The following is a 20,368-nucleotide window of genomic DNA, read 5'->3' as shown; positions in this document are numbered from 1 at the left end:
GTGACCATGGCATGCTGCACATCGCCATACATGCAGCCTGGTGGCCAAGTCCCCAAAGCAGTCAAATCTACCAATGTGTATACGTTTGCTATAGGCATTTAAAAAGTTCTTTGCTCAATACGGCAATTCATTTCTAACACAAATACTTAAGATTCATTCTGCTGTATTCAACTTATATAGAAGCATTTCTTTTTTCCTCTTGCATGGGGGCAATGCCTGCATCATTTAAGGTATTTTCCCCCTTCAGAACTTACATTCATCCCAAATCACAATATACACATTACCAAGTTTATTAGTGCATATGTAACACAGGAATCAGATAAAACTATAGTGGGAATCCTAAAACAAGTGAAATACAATGTTAGAAAATGACAAGGCTCTTCCCTGGCACATATACAAACTCACAAAGATTGCCCACCTTAGCAAGAAAGCAATCAAGCAAAAATCATGTAATTGATTACAATTAAATGTCTTTAATCAGGCAAGAACCCTAGTTTTCAGTTCATCAAAGTTGTGGTTTCCCAAATGCAAGTATATAGCAGATAATGCACAGAATCCTTTTTTCCAAATAGTTACAATGGGAATTTGAATAAGGCTGAGTAGAATACCATTTTGCAGAGATGCCTCTTTTTTTCTTTATTGTCACTGCTTTCTCACTATTCACCCCAATCCCAAGCCTTTTATTGGAAGTCTCCAGCTTGTAAAAGTCAATGGAATTTACTTCCAGAGCAAAATAATGATGGCCAAAAGAAAGTACATTATTTTAAAGTCCCATATTTACCATAAACTCCTCTCTAGTTTACATGGCTCTTATCACCTGAATATGTTCAAGTCTTCCTCTCAAAATTTTGGCATTGGACAGCTGACAGTCTCCGTTTTCATGAAGACATGCTGAGAGAGACATGTCTGTTCCATTATTTTGAATTTTATTGAAAAATACTGTAAGGTGTTATATCTAACAAGTGTTGTATGAGAACTGAATTGCAAATTTCCCCCTTTAATTTACACATTTTAAAGACAACCCAACAGAGCAAAATATTTTACAATGTACAGCATATGATGATTAAGCAGTATAAGGAGTATTCTCATTTTATTCTCTCACTTCCATATCTAAATATAAATAATCAGAACACTGCTATGAAAATGAATTGTCAATGCTAATATATATTGTGTAAAACTGTAAACTAGAAGTACACAACCTTTTCAAATATCCCAAATTTTATGGGTCATATTCTGGCACTTTTGGTGATTAGATCCTACTGAGATTTTTCAAATAGATTAAAATATCAAGGAAAAATCCAAATCTACACTATTACAGTTGTTGTAAATAATATCATCACAATATCATCATGCTATCTCATTTATTCTCCACAAGACTATTCTGAAATATTTAAAATCTATACCGCTACAGAAAATAATGTGTTGCTTTTAAAAAAATATTTGAGACCACTGCAGCTGGGGAATGTCATTCAGTCAGATCTATATGTAGTACCTATTTGGAAGTCTAAAGTGACTGCCAAAGGGATTCTGAAAACAATTTTTTTGTTTCTTAAATACTTTTCAGTAAGATGTACAATATTTTCACATTCTTCCCTAACCAAACTGTTTATGGACCATTATGAAACTGATTATAACCTATTTTATGTAAATAGCATACTGTATTATGTGCAGCTTAAATGTATTAATTCCATCTACCACTGTACATGCAAAGGCACTGATAAAACCAGTTCTATGAAACTGTTAAGTTCCTTGGCTTTCAAAATTTTGTAAGTTTTAAATTTGGTTCTTAGATCATATAAAAGTTCATAAAAGCCCCAGATAATTAATTTCATTTAAAGTGTGTCTCTGCTAGTTCCAGTTATCTTATTAAGAATATAATCTAAACCACAGTAAAACTATGAACATGAGTGTTATATGATATTCTACATCTCTTCATATGTAAATCACCAGGGTAATAGCGAGAAATGCAGCAATTCAAGGATGCTCAGTTACAACAAAGCCTCTTATTGATACAAACTTAGGTCAAAGTTTTAAGTTGACCATTCTCAAAAATTTAAAAAAAAATATTTCAAGTAAGATTGAATAACTGAATTCGCCATCACAAAGTTTCAGAAAGCCTTGTTCTGAGCATGGTTCTAACTACACTCCTTATTTTTATATAAATAAACATTTATATAAATAAACATGAAGTTCGTTTTGGTCTCTCAGTTATGAAATAAGAGAAATTGTAATCTAGCCCTTATATAAAGGGTTGCATGAGCATGATTGTCCAACCTGAGGCTAGTTTATAATTAAAACAGTCTTGCTAACTCAACTGAAGGCAGCAATCAAAAGTATCTTCTCATTGTATCCAATCAACAAACAAGCTATTCAATGAACTGAGAAAGTTTTCTTTATAGTCCAAGGAATAAAGGTAGTTTGCAGGTGGAACTCACAAGCAAGATTTCCATTTAAAGATTCAAGAACTGCTTCCAAGAGTGTGTTTAGATTATATATAAAGTTTATGCTCATTTGAGCTATAAATGTCGATGCAAAAACCACGCCTATAATCTTTAAAGGATTAACGATTGTCCTGTATATGTTAAGATTTTTCTCATTCCCAACGTGTCATTTTTCAAGACTTCCGTTTTGCACTGTAACCATATTCTATGTTAGCCAAACCATTATTTTAAAGATAATCAAGAGGTGTCAACAGATATTTCAAGTGATGATGCAGAGACAGCTATTTAGGCCTTGAAATTTTTCTGAGCACATCCATGTAGCAGTGGACTGAGTAGCTGGTTGATGAATGCTGATGTACTGGATGAATTCTTCATCCTTTCATCAACAGTGCTTTTTCTACAAAAAAGTATTATTTGAAAAACAATTTGATTAATGGCTTTCATTCTACACGACTACAGAAATTACAAAGTAAAGCAATGTTTCCCAACCTTGGCAACCTAAAGATGTGTGAATTTAACTCCCTGAATTCCCCAGCCAGCATGCATTTGTAAGTTGCCAAAGTTGAGAAATACTGAAGAATTTTATTAAATATGAAATAGTCATCAAAAAATTTAAAAATAACTTACTTTAAGACCCAGTGTTGTTTTCTTTACTTGTAAGACTAGGTTTCATTTTCCATAGATAATGCAGGATTGCTCATACCTTTAAAAAAAGATTCTCTTAAGCAATGATTTTTAACTTTGTTTTAAATAAATTACACCTTGAGGCTTACTGACAACTAGAGCAGAAGCACTGTGTGGATAAACCAAAGTGCACTAATAACCACTCACACTGCTTCTTTCTGTCTGTGTGTATCTTCTGAGTGGTGTTTAAGGGCAGCCGGTGTAGAATGTTTTGCAATAGTTCAACTGCATAGTGACTAAGGCATAAAAATTTACAACTAAGGAAAGAACATCATTGTGCACAATGCAGATCAATGCAGACACTCCTGGCTATGATTGCCATTTGGGAAGCGCAACTAAAGTTGAAAAGAACTCAGAAATTGGATAGCCAAAATCCCTGCCACTCTTTCTCACTGGGCTTGAACTTGACTCTTGTTTCTCCCCATCTTCACCTTAACAGCATCCGTGTATTAAAACAGGAGCTTTATATCACTTGGCCAGTCAGGCTCAATATATATATATAATTGAGCATCATCTGCGGGTTTATGGTACCTGGTCCCATGCTGACAGATGACCTTGCCCAGCAGCTTTGTGTTAAGTCTTAGTGTTAAACTCTAAGAAATCCTACAAAGCAGTGGTGGGTTTCAAATTTTTTTACTGCTGGTTCTGCGGGCGTGGATTGGTGGGTGGGGCATGCTTGGTGGATGTAGCAGGAGAAGGATACTGTAAAATCTCCATTCCCTCCCCAATCCAGGGGAAGTTACTGCAAAATTCCCATTTCCTCCTGATCAGCTTGAACTTGGGAGGCAGAGAATAGATGGGGGTGAGGCCAGTCAGAATTTTTACTACCGGTTCTCCGAACTACTCAAACTTTCCGCTATTGGTTCTCCAGAACTGGTCAAAACCTGCTGAAACCCACCTCTGCTACAAAGCCCTTCCAAGCACCAACTGAAATTAGCCAGAGAAAAGAGGGAGATTACTATAAAACAGTGTCTCCACCTTACAAACCCTGGACTCAGCCCAGAAGGAAAACACAATCAATGGAATGGAAGGCTGTTTGAGAGGTCAGAAGAACCAGGAAAGTTACACCATTCTTGTCCTGCCAGCTGTCACTCAAAAGTGCTATCAATGCTCTTTTAAATATGCAGTATGTCTCAGCCTGAAACTTGACTGAAAAATATGCAGATCATCAGCTTCCTCGAGTGTCCTTTGAAGCTGCAGCCAACTACCCTATTAAAAACCTTCCCTAAAAAGGGAAGATATGTGTAAACTGAACAAAAATGGACGCTTTTTTAAATGCTGCTTTATTTTTATAAATAACTCCAGTTGGTGCACATACCTAAGACTCCTCTTATTTTCCACCCAGCAACCCTGTGAGGAGGGTTGGGTTGAGAGTCCCTGGCCCAAAGGCACCCAGCAGGTTTTCATGCGTATGGCGGGCCTAGAACAGTAATTCTACTATGTTGGTTCAGTGACAGTTTCTTGGGACGGGCGTCCACCACCAAGAGTGATATTAGTAGAACCAAGACTTCAGTTCTCATAGTTGTACACTGAGTTCATCTATTCTTATGTATTTCTACCATTTACAGTCAATAAATGAAAAAAAGTTTCACTAGAAGAAAAAATGAAATTATTTTCACTGAATTATTCATGAGGGGTTTCTTCAAAGGGAAGGAAATGCCAACATTCTGAACATCTTATACAGATATTCCTCGACTTACAGTCGCAACTGAGCCCAGCATTTCTATTGCTAAGTGAGACAATTGTTAGGTGAGTTTTGCACCATTTTGCAACCTTTCCTGCCACAGTTGTTAAGTGAATCACTGCAGCTGTTAAGTTTGTAACATGGTTGTTAACCGAATCCGTCTTCCCAATTGACTTTGCTTGTCAGAAAGTCAAAAAAGGTGATCACATGAGCTCAAGACAGTGACATGGCAACCATCATAAATATGAATCAGTTGCCAAACATCTGAATTTTGACCATATGACCATTAGGATGTGGTCACATTGGTCATAAGTGTGAAAAACAGTCATAAGTCAGTTTTTTCAGTGCTGTTGTAACTTCAAATGGTCACTAAAGTAATGGTTGTAAGTTGAGGTCTATGTGTACCAAGATATGTGCTCAGTCCAAACTTTCAGCTTGTGAACCTAAAATGTTCTCATTTTATCTTTGGCTGAAATGATCTGATTTGATGCCTCAGCCTAACAAGGCACTTTTAAAACTTACTGTAAAATTGTAACAATTTCTTACCTAGTTTGTTCTTTTCAGTATCTGCATTAGTTTGTGTCCAAGATTGAGGATCAGTAAGAAGGTGGCTCTGAGAATCTCGTAATGTCTTAGCCGGAAAATGGTGACTATTCTCACTGTTAAAAAAATGGTTAAAGAATGTTGAATGAGAAGCAATTCCATGAACTAAATTATTGATCAGGGTTCTTGGGGAATATAGCTTTAGTTGAGCCTGACTCCTAATAACAGCAGGGGAATGCCTATGTTATTTTCTTGCCAAAAGGGAGAGAGAGTTTGCTTATACGGTAAGGAATTTCTGGGATGACTGCCCCGGATGCTTCCCCAAATGCCTTTCCAGATGTTAGTTTGGACGAGGATGAGCCAGTCCCTGGCACATCAGGAAGGGAATGATGGCTCCAAGATGGGGACTGTGAGATAAGCAGTCAATGGGAGAATGACCGGATGAGCAGCTAGCTGAGAGTGATTGGATGAAGCACTGCTGAAGCAGGAAAGTCCAGAGGCTTCAGGTGTGGAAAGCACACAGCTGCAGCTGGTCAGTGATGACCAGCTCCACCTGATTTGAGAACACGAAGGGCAGAGAAAAGGCAGGAGAAGCTAAGGTTAGTTTGGCTACTCATGAGGCGGCAGCATCACCCCTTTGATGGGCTGCATTGGAAACTATTTAACACAGGAGACAGAGGGATATAATAATGAGAACAAAGTGTTCATTTCCTAGTTGTGTGTTTCTTGATCATTGCGATTCCTGCCTTGTTTTGGACTGACACCGTGCCTTGACTTTGGATCGGGCCTTGTGGATTCTGGATCTTTTTGTTTCATGAACCCTCTTGTCAGGGGTGGTATTCACTTACCTTCCCTAAAGGTTTGCAAATGTGAGCATGCACTAAAAATGTTTTTAAGTTTGATTTGTTGAAAAAAAACCAACCCAGAGGTCTTATTTACCCATTACTAGGTTATAAAAGATGGGCTGTGAAAGAGATGCAAGTTAGGTTTGCTGCTTTTGTTAAGATAGAAAGATACAGAACAGAATTGGATAAAAGGCAGTGATCATTAATTATTTTAGACATGGCTTCACATTTGTTATGAGCTACATGAAAGCCATTATGTACTTCCCCAGGTGTTGTACTACTGAGCTTTCATACTGAATGTAGAACTTTTCTGAATGTTTCTGGATGGCAGATACTCACTATTAATGTGCCTAAAGTATAAGATGATTATATCTATACCAAATAACAACACACACAATAATATCTTACATTGGGCCTGGGTAGCTGAGACACCACTTATTTCCAGCTACTTCTGCCTGGCCATTACATTCAAGCAAAGTGGGTGTGCTCCAGGTCCCCTCCATTAAATATTGCCATCTTGTGGGGCATAGGAAGTATGACTTCCTGTTGCCCCTCCCCCACTGCTTCCAGAACAGCATCCCCACAGAAATAAAGTTGGTTCTCTCTTTCCTGGAGTTCCGGAAAGTTGTGAAAATCTGCTTTGGTCCCAGACATGGAATTGATATTTATTATTTGTTCAATTGTTCAATTTTATTTTGTTATTTCTGCTATTAGATTATTTTGTGTCTGTGATTCAATGTTTTTAGCTATTTTTATGTTTTCTCTAGCTTTGTACAACACTCAGTCGATCTCTGTCTGTCTGTCTGTCTGTCTGTCTGTCTGTCTGTCTGTCTATCTATCTATCTATCTATCTATCTATCTATCTATCTATCTATCTATCTATCTATCTATCTCATCATCTAAAGACATACTTTTTATTTGCATTGTGTCCTGCAGGAGTAGAAGCTTGTTCAAGATCTTGATTAACAAGGCAGGTAGGAAAAGAGCATCCATCTCCTAGGCTGAAAATTAATTAAAAAACATATACATAAGCAAACTGTAGTCACAAGCTTTTTCAATGTTGAATTTAAGTTTTTGGTTTTAAAAACTATTTAGCTCACATAGTTTAATGCTCTCTTAAATGCAGAACTCACCTGGTAAAAATTGGCAACAGCCAGTATTTTTTCTCATCTCCAAAGACTTCCCTTAGGTTTTTGCTGAAGCCCAAATTAAACCCATTTTTATCTGTTCCATGTCGAAAAACAGGTGCTCGGAAGGCCTCTATAAGAAATTGTTGCATTTAACGTTTTCAAAATAGCACGCTCAAGGGACAGCGTGGTTTGTTGACAAAATAAAATCCTAATTCCTTACCTAAAGTTGATTTATTCTTACTGACCAACCAGCAATGATAACCAAAGAGAGAGGATAAGCTAATTGAAAACATAGCTGCTGCAAAGAACAAAAACATAATATGGAACTTGGCTTGAGTGTCAGGAAGGCCATTCTATAAAGAAAGAGAAAAAAAATCTTTCAATGTTCTTTTAGACACATAAATACATCCATTTAAAAATCAAGTTAGATCAATAATGACTATATACAATCTCTTATTTATGCCAGTGTTTTTTCCAACTTGCCAATGTTAAGATGTGTGAACTTCAACTTCCAGAATTCCCGACAGTATAAAGTCTACACATCTTATAAGTTGACAACTTTGAAAAACACTGATTTATATTATAAGTATAATACAACGGTGGCACAGTGGTTAGAATGCAGTACTTCAGGCTACTTCTGCTGACTGCTGGCTACCTGCAATTTGGCAGTTCGAATCTCACCAGGCTCAAGGTTGACTCAGACTTCTAGCCTTCTGAGGTCGGTAAAATGAGGACCCAGATTTATGGAGGCAATATGCTGACTCTGTAAACCGCTTGGAAAGGGCTGTAAAAGCATTGTGAAGCGGTATATAAGTCTAAGTGCTATTGCTATATTTGACCTAATTGAAGTGCTATAAATACAGGTAGTTCAGACTTAAAACCATTCGTTTAGTGACCTTTAGAAATTACAATGTAACTGAAAAAAGTGACTTATGACCAGTTTTCAAACTATAGTCACCAGATCAAAATTTGGGCTTTTGACAATTGGGAGTCATGTGTTTACCATTTGTAATCTTCCCAGCCAGCTTCCAACAAGCAAAGTTAATGGGGGAAGCCAGATTCATTTAACAACCACACAACAACTGCAATGACTAACACTGTTGCAAAAGGGATTGCAAAATGGGGCAAAATTCACTTAACAACTGTGTTGCTTAGCAATGGAAATTTTGGGCTCAACTGTGGTCATAAGTCAATGACTATTTGTATTATTATAGGAAACACTATAGAGGACTGTTTGAATGTGCCTTAAGAGAGTGTGCAAACCCAGACATAGTATTTGGTAAACCATGATTTGTTCAAATCCAACTACAGGTATTGTGGTTTATGTAAATCATAGCTAATTAATTGTTAATCAAATTACAACTAAACATGATGAATGAACTAGGTTTATAAGTTGAAGCTTGATAAATTTAAGAGTACTCTGTAATTGACCTCCAACCAGTTTTTAAGTACTAAAAATACTGAAGGCCCCTGGCCAATAAAGAATTCTGTCTGTCTGTCTGTCTGTCCCACCCACCCTCCCTCCCTCCCTCCCTCTCTCTCTCTCTCATCTATCTTTAAAGATCCAAAATACTAATTAACACACATAACATTTATGGTAAATACTGTAAATGGAATATGTAGGGGGGAAAATTCAGATATTCCTGATTCTCATTATATCTTGTCAGGAAGACCCAATTTTAAAGACCAGCTTTAAGCAGAACATTGTTTCAAAAACTATGGAGCTATATAGAGTTTAAGCACAGTCTAAGCAATTCAGAATATTCCAATTATTGACTAATACCAATATATAATTAAATCCCAATGCCTGTCATATTCCCTTGTACCACACAACTATGGGTTTCTGGGAAGTGTAATCAGAAGGTGCAGTGGTGCTGAAATATCTATAGCTTTCCCAAGTTTCATTCTCATAGGAGTCATGAGTCCTGACATTAGCCCATTTCAATAATTTTTGCCCTACATCTTCCAATGCCACCTAATTGAAGTTTATAGACATAAGAGTTTCAATAGCGTATACATCATCAGAACCAGAAAATGAATTGAATCTTACTGTCCAGAATCTAATAAAATGCTGTAACTCAGTTGCAAAGATGAAAAGGCAGTATAATAGAGAATAAGCCAAGAACAGAAGGAAAAACTTGTAATTTGAGAATCCAACACAGTTGTTCACCCTAGGAAAAGAGAATACAAATGGCTGAAAATATATGTATGAATGGACACACACACACACAAAATATCATTTATAATACTCCATTTGTTATTATGAATAAACACACTTCTGTTTTTCACATTACAATAATTCTTTAAATAGTTTCATCATTGAACAGTATAATTCATAATAATATTACAAACATAAACATGTAATAGTCACAAAAATTAAAAACAGAAAAATGAACTGAGCTGGTATATTACTCCTTCCCTGGAGTTTTTTAAAGAAACTGGTTGCTTCTCATTATAGTTTTTCCGTTCTGACCAGTACTATTGTTAAAGTAGCAAACAGCAAAGATTTTTTTTTTTGGCTAATAAAGACAGCCAATTTCCTGATATTCTTGATATTCATAATGACAAAAAATTACTTACCAGGGACAGTGATGATCCATTTTCAAAATACATCTTAAAAAGACAAACAATGTAGATTATTTTATAGAATTCACAGAAAAGTTAATCATACTGCAACAAAACTTTTATGTCAAAGACAATTTTAATACATAGAACAAATTAGTCCATAACTTTAGTCGGGATAACTGAACCCGCATCTAAATAAGTAATTTAACTTGTGCTTGACCTGACTTAGATATCATTCATATGATAACTTCCTTATTTTGTCGTACCAGCAAATCAGATGGCTGTCTAGCCTCTGCCTGGCATAAAATGAGGTGACTGAATATCGGAAGCTTGATTTGGGCTCAGGTTTTTGGTTTTATGTCTTTGGATTTAATAGTTTTAATATGCTTCTATGTTATTTTTGTTTTTGATTAGGAGCCACCTGGAGTTTAATATAAGATGGGTGGCTATATAAGTGCTTAAATAAGTAAGTGAGTAAATGAATGAATGAAACATTTCTGAAATCACTTTCAACAGGCAAGATGGAATAAACTCTCAACTTTGCAAATATTGTAATATTTGTTTCTTACTTATCACAGACAGAACAGTGATGGCAACGATCTGGTTTTATAAGTTGGCATCTATCACAATATCTGATTGCTGTAAAGAAACAAAAAGATTCATGTTTACCCTACTTGCTGCCTTGTGTATATCTTCCTGCATATCAGGAAGATATACACAAACTGAAAACTGTACAAAATATGTAACAAAGAGTCATTTTGCTAACAATCTCATATTTCTTTTTGGACACAAAAAATAAATGATTTTATACATTAAAATTCTACCATGTTAATTTGCACTCAGACCACTGAGTACAATAAGACATATTCATAGATGCTTGTGTATAGAATTACTTTTTAGCCAATACATATTTTAACCATATTCTTGAATAATGCAAAAATATCTCCTGATTTTAGTAACCTCAGTACCAAGAGGATTCTCATAACAAATATTGCCAAATAATCAGCTGTTTGGCAAGCAACTGAAGAGACTATCAGGTCCTTTCACTACAACTAATTAAAGTTACCAACAATTATTCAATAAAACTGATCAATAGCAGCTGCTGCATGAATTTGAAATTATGCAGAATTCCCCTAAGAAACGATCTCTACATTCAATAGGACTGGAAGTGCAGTCAACTAATCATCCTTTTCAAATAGTTATACCATTGATCCAGAAAGGACCATAAACACAAAGTCTGTTAAGAGAGCCAAAATATTGTTTTATTTATATACTAGAAGTTTTTAAGCAGGGGAGTCTTAATATAAAGCATATGGGATAATGATGAATTGAATTCAAGTTATATTTTTAAAAAAATATATTAATATTTTCTGGAAAAACATGTGAAATAACTTTAATGTTAGTAATTTTTGTTTATAGTTAAATGAAATTGAAATTAAAGATACAATAATTTTAGTGCACCTTTGGTTTAATAATTGTTTTTAAAATACTCTGGCCTAATTTATAGATATGAGCATAACAATCCAACATCCTAATTTTTGAATGTTTTTTTCCTGAGGGACCATTTCATTTCACTTTGTTTCACTTAGTTTTGGCATATTATGACTGCCTTTGATTTTTTTCAAAGAGATTTAAGTAAATAAATTTGGACCATCCGTTGGGCAATAAAACAGCAGGCACAAATTCTATCTCTCTGCCATCAGCTGGATATAGGCTAGGGAAGGAACTGGGGTGGTTTCATGGATTATTAAACAAAAATTTATAGACAGAGAATCATTTTGAATGGCTGCTTAATAGAGAACCAAAGCTGGAGATCACAAAGCACTCTAGATGAGCATCTTGAATGCAGTCTTACAAAACTAGTTGCCATAGTACACCTGACAATCTACTAAACATTTATTTATAAGAAGAATGCTAGATGTTATTTGTCCTTCCAACTAGTCGAACAATATGTTCCCTAGCTTGGTCTTTTTCTGACAAGTGAATTCATTTTAAGCAAATCGCTGGGCAGAAACCATACACCTTTTTTATTTAATGTATTCCATAATGAAATTTTTAGATTTTATATGGATACTCTTAACTTATGTCTGCTAAATAATCAGGAGGACATCATTATTGACAAATATTTACCTCCAGACATTGTTCTTGTACTGATAGGGAGGTCCTTGGCTGCCCTCTTCAGCACTTCTTGATGGGTTTCATTTCTAGGTTCTCTTTCCAGCAATTCCTTATCTGAATAGCTCAGATGGAACTAGGAAATAATGCAGTTCTTGAATCATTATTTATTAACCATTTAGTATAGTCATCTTCAGACATTTACCTGAATATTGGAAAGTTTGAAACTAAAGAGACAATTCTTTGCAAGCAGATGCGGCTGCTACTTTCTCAATTCAGAAAGACTATCTATACAGGTAGCCCTCAACTTATGAGGGTAATGGAGATTGCCCATTTCTGTAGGAAGTCATGGACTATTGCATGAAGCACATGATTAACAACTTCCCTATCCCTGCTTTCTCCAATGCATTCATTAAACGAATGCACAGGTTGTGCATGGGGTGTCTCAGGGGTGTGAGAAACTGCGGGATAGAGAATGGGGTGTCTCAGGGGTGTGAGAAACTGCGGGAAGTGTAGTTCAGGCACAGGCGCACCTAGGAGGCCTCCTCCACCCTCTGAGGTATCCCATGCTCTGCCTCCTGCCCCTTGGGTTCCCTAGAGCCCTATGGGCCACCTGTATACCCCACCCTGTCACAATTGCACATGTACCTTTTGAAGATATCCAGAGCTCAGGTAAATTGGAGTACAGAAGGCTGCTCTCTTGCTCAAGGGCACAATCAAGAAGAAATCCTCTTGGTTTTGCTTCCATTGCAACTCTTTCCACCCCAACCAGTATAAATCATGCCTATTTTGATTCCTTGCAATCTTTCCTCCCCAACCAGCATAAATTGGTAGTGATTTATGCTGGCTGGGGAGAAGAGGATTACCACAGAAGCAAATGTGATGGGATTTCTTCTTTGCTCTGCCAGCGTAAGAGTAGCGTAAAGGTAGCATTGGTGGTGCTAGGAAGAAATCATACCAAATTACGCTAGGGAGGAAAGCATTGCAAGGGACCAAAATAGGCATGATTTCTTCTTAGCATCATCAGTGCTAGATTTACACTAGTCATATGCTGGCAGAGCAAAAAAGAACCCCATCACTTTTGCTCCCTTTGCAATCCTTTCCTTGACAGCCAGCATAAATCACTACCAATTTAAGTTAGTTGGAGAGGAAAGGATTGCAAGGGGCAAAATGGGCACAATTTCTTCTTAGCTTTGCGGCATGAGACTAGCATAAAGCTAGCACTGGGGGCTCAAAGAAGAAATCGTAGCGATTTATACTCACTGGAGAGGAAAGGATTGCAACAGAAGCAAAAGTGACAGAATTTCTTCTTGACTGTGCCAGGCAGAGCAAGGGGATGGCCTTCTCTATCCTGACTTCCTGAGCCCTGGATAAGTGAGTGAATGGTAACTGGGGAGCGGCAGTGGGGAGAAGTACGTGGAACCTGGTATGTTGCCAAATGGACCCAGTGCTTCTGAGGACCTGGCCGGGCAGGATAGGGTGGTAATAAGTGGGTGAGTGTGCTGCAGCATTTATGTAGTTGGTTGTAAGGGCAAATGACCATGGGGCCACTGCAGGGTTCGTAACTTTGAAACAGGTTCATATTTAGCTTTTGGGGTGTGTGTTGTAACTTCAAACGTTCGTTAAATGGCCGGTTGTACCTCACGGATTACCGGTAATCATATTTGCTTGAACATGGAATTATAACTTTATCCATAATTAAGGATCTGATTTATTAAAGCCTGGACTGTGCTTAAGAGTTTTTTAAGGGAATCCTAACAAATTACCCCTCCCATACTGCTAAGCGAAATTGGTAGGAAGAAAGTACATTCATACACTTAAAAACAAAAGAAAACAAAGACAACTGTTTAAAGTTTTAATTTTTAAAAATTGTGTAATATTGAAAATCAATACATCAATCTCTCTTCCCTATAAAAGTGATAGAATATTTCAGATATTAAAACTAAATCTGCCCTTAACCTCTTGAAGAAATAATTTGAAAGGCAATCTGAAAATGAGATTAAAAGACAATCTTGATCAGTGTGCAGAAGAGAAATCCTTGAATATACCACAATATTATCAGCAATGTTTTATATCATTTAATGAAAGAAGTGGCCCTTTGCAAGTAATTATAAAATGACTCTATACATAGATTTAAACCAACATTTTAAAATAATACATTATTGTATATTTGTTAAATAATTAAAAATAATAGGTCTGCCTATAGAAACAAAAATGATTTTCCTTGTTTCCTTAAGATCAAGCAATAGCATTACATTTTTCCATTTGTACATGTATAAATTGTAATGTAATATGTTTTTTCAATTTTATTTAACAATATGCTATTTGAAATAAGTTAAAATTATTCCCACCAGTTAATTGAGCTGATGACAAGACTAAGAAAATTCAGTATTAAGAAACTGAATATACTTGGGGGGCGGGTTGGTGGTATTTTACCTTTTATATCTCATATCCTTATTTCTATAATAGCAAATTAGAGAGAAAAAATAAGTACATGAAAGAACACAATATAAACTGATGTTTTTCACATAAATGTTAAAAGCTTTGATATTGTCAATAAAGTACACATGTGGGTTGCCTATGTCTTCAGATGAACAGATGGAAAGCTAGAGATAATATATTTATGTAAGTTGTTGTTTACTGTAAACACACAGAACCTTTGTGCACCAGAAAAAAAATTAGTAAACAAGTTTTTTTTTTTCCTTACACAAAATTATAACTTACTTCTTTGGAAGGATTCATTGGTAATGTAAAGATTGTTTTCCAGTAAGACCACAAAAACATCATGAAAAATAGATGATACGCAATCAGGCACACCACTAAAACAAGAATATAAAATTAAGACATTAAGCAAATGATAGAAATTGTCAGAAATATACAGACAACCAAAACAGAAAAGCAAAAGCAAAGAGCCAAACGTTCCCAATGGTTCACAATAAAGAACAATGCTATCACAACACCAACCAAACTATAAAATAATGGCTATTAAAGAAGCTACAAAGCACTACCAGAATGTATTCAGATAAAAAACTTTGTAAGGAAGAAAATTCTGTATGTTCTGTCATTTAGTCTTTCATTATCATATCTGTATTCCTTGGAATGGATCTAATGGGGGAAGAAAATCTTCTTAATGGGTCTTATAGCAAGATTGTTATGCACTTAGTTTTATACAATAACAGAAACTCAAGGGCCCTATGTCCTATTGCCACTAAGACCAAATACTTTTCTATAGCAGCTAATATTCAGAGATATGGTAAACAGGCATCATGATTAGTTAAAAATAAGGTAGTCAATAACTACTAATCCATCTAATGTATCTTAAACTCATCTAAGCTGATGGTCATCAATGTAGTTTTACTATATAATATAATTTATCTTTGGATGGAATAAAAAAGCTAATAACTTTCTGCTCAAGAAGTTTACAATTTAATTACTAAAACAGTAGTAGTCAATCTGGTCCTTACCGCCCATTAGTAGGCGTTTCAGCTTTCAGGGTGGGCGGTAGGGGTTTTGTCCGATACTGAAGCACTTTTTTTTTAAATTTAATTGACTTTTAAAAAATTTTTCATAGCATTATTTAAAAACATTTTCATTAGGTTTTCATAAAATTCCCCATGACAATTTAAATTTCTGAAAATATACTATTTGTATCGCCCGCACATAACATTTAGTTCATGTTACGTAAGTGAAACTAAATGGCGCTATAGTGCGACTGCAAACAAAAGAGCCTCATCCCAGAATAGCTTGTGCATCTCCCCCCACACCACCAAGCTGTAACAGACAAGCAGAGCTGGTAGCTGGTGCCCCACCCCCCCCAAACTCAATCCACGATGCACGAGAGGCATGCACAGACAATGATACATAGCGCATTACTGTGGAGCCCGTGGGCGGTTAGAAAATTTTACTACTAACAAAGATACAAAAGTGGGCAGTAGGTATAAAAAGGTTGACTACCCCTGTACTAAAATAAAGAAGATAGAATCAAAGAAAAAACAAGAAAATAGCTTAATTTGGCAACAATATTAGTATCAGTAGAAGATAAGACAAAATATATAGCAATAAAACAAGATAGACACTGTTATATATTCCTTAATAGTCTCCTGACTGGTTCTGTCCCATTTTTTAGGGCAAGGAGTAATATAAGTACTACAATGTTGATACCAATGTTGATAATGCAGCAAATAGGAGCATAGGAATTGGAAGGAGTTTGGTAGTATCAACTAAAGTTACCTCAATTTCTTCTATTAAATTATAAAGAATATGTTTTGTTATATCTGGTCATACACATAGAGAAAATAGATCAACCTTTTGTCCCCTTTTTCCTTAGAAAACCTGATGATCATTGCTTAGGTTTAATGATCTATATAGGAAGACAGAAACAAAAATGCAGCCTAAAATACAATTTAAAAAGGCATGCAATCTTCAATAATTTATTGCTGAAATAAATAATTTTTTAACAAAGTTCCTGAACATATACACACTATAGCAGCATTAAATTCTATAAAATACAAAGTAGGAAAAAATAGCTATTACTTACTTTTTTCTCCAATATTTGATATTGTTACTGCCAGAGAGGAAAGGAGGAAAGGTCAGTGAGAAAACTTGACATTATTTGGACACAAAAAAAGCATTTTTAGTTTCTGGAGTACATATATACTTATCTATGAAGGAACATATAAATACCATAGTTTATTTTGCATTCCTACATTGTACTTAGTTGAATTAAATATTACTTTTGAATAAGACCTTTGCAGATTTTTCAGAGGGGAATAAAAACAGTCCATACAAAAAGCACTAACTATGAATTCTACCACTTATTGCAAGGCTGAAGTAACAGAATCTTGCAAGCCTGAAAGCATTCTTTCCCTCTCTTACTTTCCAGAAAACCAGGAAGGGTTTTTTCAGAAATGCTTCCCATGTCTCTTTTGCTTCTGTCAGCTGAGATACCTTTTGCATGACAGTTGTCTAGTCTGCAACTCTTCCTCCTGTTTTCCCAAGTTGTTCCCATAGACCATTGCAAGTTCTGAGCAATACATTCAGGAAAAACTTTTACAAATTGAAGTCTGTCCAAAGGAAAACAACCAAGATGATAGGGAAAGTAGAATGAAAAATTTGCAGCGTTTGAAAGCACTATATATTTTTCAAGAATGGACTGAGACAGATCTGATAGCCATTTTTATATATCTTAAGATCAGCCAGAAGATGGGGCAGATTCATGCTGAGCTGTTCCACAAGGCAGAAGACTTTGTTGACCTTCCTGAAAGCCATGAAGACTTTGGCTTCTCTCACTGAATTTGCCTGGAATCTTAATGGAACTCTGTTTGTGTGTAAGGTACAAACACACAAGGTATTGTGTGGTAAGGCATTATTTTTTTTACAGAAGCTTCAATTTGGTTACTTTAAGTTGTATAATGTTTTATTTTGTTCACTGCTCAGAGTTCCTTTTGATGCGTAGCAATATACTATATATTTATTAAATGATATATTAAGAAACAATGGAATTAAATTAGAAGGAAGTCAATTTCAGTTTGACATAAGAAAAAAATGCTAATTGTAAGAACATCAGAGGATCAGATTGCCTCCTGAGAAATGGTGGGCTCCCCTTTGCTCTGTACTTAAACAGAGGTTGTTGAATGGCCATTGTCAAGGCTATGGTAATAAGGGATTCTTGCAGATTTAACTGAATTATCTTTATAGCATTTCCCCAATCTTACATGCAATGATTCTATGAGATATGAATTATTAAGGAATGATATATTTATATTTAATTATTTTACAGAATGACTAATTACTAAGAATTAATAAATTGTAGTTTGGAAACTGATAATGATTTGACAGTTACAGTATTGAAATTTTGCTTTCTCTGTATGCAATTCAAAGACAGAAATTAGGAACATTCATTTGTAAGGATTTCCTTGACATTTTTGCTCATTTCCACATACAATGAAGATTATAATTATTCTGTGGTAAAATAGTGAGGTTTAGTTTCCATCTTTGAACATCATCACTAAATGTCAGACAGCACGGATAAACAAAATATCAACTACTCTCATTTTGCATTGCTGCCAAATTCTCCATGGAGATAAAACCAAACCAAAATAGGAGAGTCATCATATAATTAAATTATGAACTAGGGGAGTGTGACATAAAAGTTAGATCACTTCCTGACTTTAAGAAAGATTGCACCAAAAATCAGTCCACCATTTTCTTGTTTGCTTTTTCACATTTCAAGAAAAATATAAAAGGATGTTAAGAAAGAAGAAAGAAAGGAACAATGGATGTATATAATCAAAATCACATGAATAGCATTATTCCAGATTGAGATGGTGAAGAGGTTTAGGAAGAGACTGTTGCTATGGATCCAAGAGAAACAGTAATATCATCTACTATTTATTTCATTTTCAGCTTACTTATCTTATTATGCTTCTTAGTGTAATTTATTTTTAGAATTGTCTAAGATTCACTGAGAGGACAATAATGGAAATAAACAAGTATCTTCTAATATTTTCTCTCTGTCACCCAAAGGATCTCCTTAATGCAGGCTCATCTTTCTTTTAGGTAAGAAACATTGGATATTGGTTATAAAGGTAACCTTTAATACAAGCTGTGGACACTTCAGGTATTTTGATAATCAACATTTCAAAAAAGAAGCAACACAAAGAATTAACATACCTGGAAATGATAGACCATATTCAAATAAGGCATTATTCTATTAACATGCTTTAATGGCAGCCAACCTTCGTGAAATTTAGATTATTTGTCAGTTCAGATTCTGAAAAATACAATTCCTTATTTTATACCTATAATTACACCGTCCAGCAGGCAATCTGGTAATAATATAAAAGTGCTTAGAAGTTTTAGACCAGAGCAGAAAATCTAAATTGTGATATTTTTATCTATTTCTTCACTGAGCTTATTTTACCCAGAAGATGATAATGTACAGGTATTAAAAATCAAGTTCCTAATTTTGCTTTCCATTCTTAGAAATACAGCTTCACAGAGAATGTGCCTGCCTACTCCTCCCATTTGTTTATATATTGTTGATAAACATTGCTATTTCAATACCAGCAAGCACACACAAGGCGTTTTTTTTACTGCTCTGCCTTGATTAACAAATGCTAACACTTACCCCAGGAGACATTATTTCCTGTATAACAGATAGCGACTCTCAAGAGATCTTTCTTAATGAATTAACGCTGGAAGTCCTAAAATCAAGCTCCCTTTAAAATTACCAGTTCACTATTGAATAAATACGGGAAGGTAAAAAAGGGACTCACGCAGACAGAGCTGGGCGACGTAGGCATAGTAAGACCAGGCCAGGATGCTGCAGATGAAGAGGACCGGCACCCAGTAAAGGAAAGGACCAGCACGCCGCCACAGGCAGTGTCGCCTCCCGCCTCCTATCCGGGAGCGGCTGCGGGAGGAAGCCACCGACCCCGCCGGAGACGCCATCTTCCCGCGCCCCATCTTCCCCTCCCCGGTTAATCAGCTCTTCCGTCTGCCAGGAGGGCCCGGGCCCTCACCGCACATCCCCGGCGGCAGCGACGGCGGCAGAAGAGGCTGGCTGGTTCCAGCGCTTCGTCGCCTTCCCCTTCAGCGCAGTCGGCGAAGGCTGCTCCTCCTCCCCACGATCGCCTCCAGCCACCGACCCCTCCTCCCTCCCGCTCGGCCGGCCGTCAGTCGCCGAAGAGGGTTCAGCTGCCCATCTCTGAACCGGGGCCGTGGAAAAAGAGGGTGCGGCTGAGGACTCTCCCGCTAACGCCCCAGGCAGGCTGCTCGCATTGAAGGCTCGCAGGGCGAAGGGCGGGGAAAGGAAAGACGAGGCTTCCCCCCACCCCACCTCCGCGTAGCTAGCAGGAGGCGGCACGGGCTTTCGGGATCCACCCATCCCGAGGAGGTCCTAGGGACGGACGGGGTTGGTACCTCGTTAGAAAGGTGTATACAGGGACCGGTCCGTGGGACACCTGCTGTTATCCCTTCGACCGCTCTTCAGCCTTTTGGCAACCGTTAGCCGGTAAACTCTGCGCCAGTAAGCGTTTTGCTAATCTACATCAAATCCCTACAGCAATGTTTGGGACTATGTCTTCGGATGGGAAGTTGAGAAATAGTTACTGGTTTGGAATGAATGGCCAGTTTGAAGAAATATGACAGGTGATAAGGTGGAGGACCTTTTCCTGCTATGTAGCAATCTTGCAACCAAAAGGAAGAAATTTAAATGAAATCAATTTTTATAATGATCATAGGACAGCACAGAAGAAATTCATTCTGTGCTTTATACTAAGTTATATATTATATATCCTTACATATATATGTTATATATATGCTGAATGAACTGTAAATGCCCAACACTTCGTTTGCAAA

General features: G+C 36.5%; 1 protein-coding gene across 2 annotated transcripts; it reads right to left on the bottom strand.

Moving 5' to 3' along the window:
* Positions 1 to 3,068: 3,068 nt before the first annotated feature.
* ZDHHC2 (zinc finger DHHC-type palmitoyltransferase 2) lies at positions 3,069 to 19,856 on the bottom strand. Of its 2 annotated transcripts, XM_058192008.1 has the most exons (13): positions 19,285 to 19,423; positions 18,680 to 18,779; positions 16,545 to 16,571; positions 14,732 to 14,826; positions 12,023 to 12,143; positions 10,462 to 10,531; positions 9,908 to 9,940; positions 9,378 to 9,498; positions 7,548 to 7,680; positions 7,331 to 7,457; positions 7,109 to 7,198; positions 5,356 to 5,468; positions 3,069 to 3,144 (listed from the first exon to the last, which is right to left on the bottom strand). In XM_058192008.1, coding segments are annotated over exons 3-13 (945 nt in total). In that variant the 5' UTR covers positions 16,546 to 16,571; positions 18,680 to 18,779; positions 19,285 to 19,423; the 3' UTR covers positions 3,069 to 3,103. The 2 variants fall into 2 exon arrangements, with proteins under 2 accessions (XP_058047991.1, XP_058047990.1); XM_058192007.1 differs by lacking the exon at positions 18,680 to 18,779 and having other exon boundaries at positions 19,285 to 19,856.
* Between the last annotated feature and the right edge of the window lie 512 nt (positions 19,857 to 20,368).

Source organism: Ahaetulla prasina, chromosome 8 (genome assembly GCF_028640845.1).
Source record: "Ahaetulla prasina isolate Xishuangbanna chromosome 8, ASM2864084v1, whole genome shotgun sequence".
NCBI classification, from domain to species: Eukaryota; Metazoa; Chordata; class Lepidosauria; order Squamata; family Colubridae; genus Ahaetulla; species Ahaetulla prasina.
Note: the sequence above shows the minus strand (reverse complement) of the source record. Positions and strands in the feature narration are given on the sequence as shown.

What these genes read in the sequence shown, in the direction of transcription:
- ZDHHC2 (XM_058192007.1), bottom strand. Translation starts at nt 19,474, where the DNA reads ATGGGGCGCGGGAAGATGGCGTCTCCGGCGGGGTCGGTGGCTTCCTCC. An exon ending in CAATGAATCCTTCCAAAGAA is followed by an intron (nt 12,144 to 14,731) that starts GTAAGTTATAAT and finishes ATTATTTCCTAG; the next exon opens with TTCCATCTGAGCTATTCAGA. An exon ending in CACTGTTCTGTCTGTGATAA is followed by an intron (nt 9,941 to 10,461) that starts GTAAGAAACAAA and finishes TGTCTTTTTAAG; the next exon opens with ATGTATTTTGAAAATGGATC.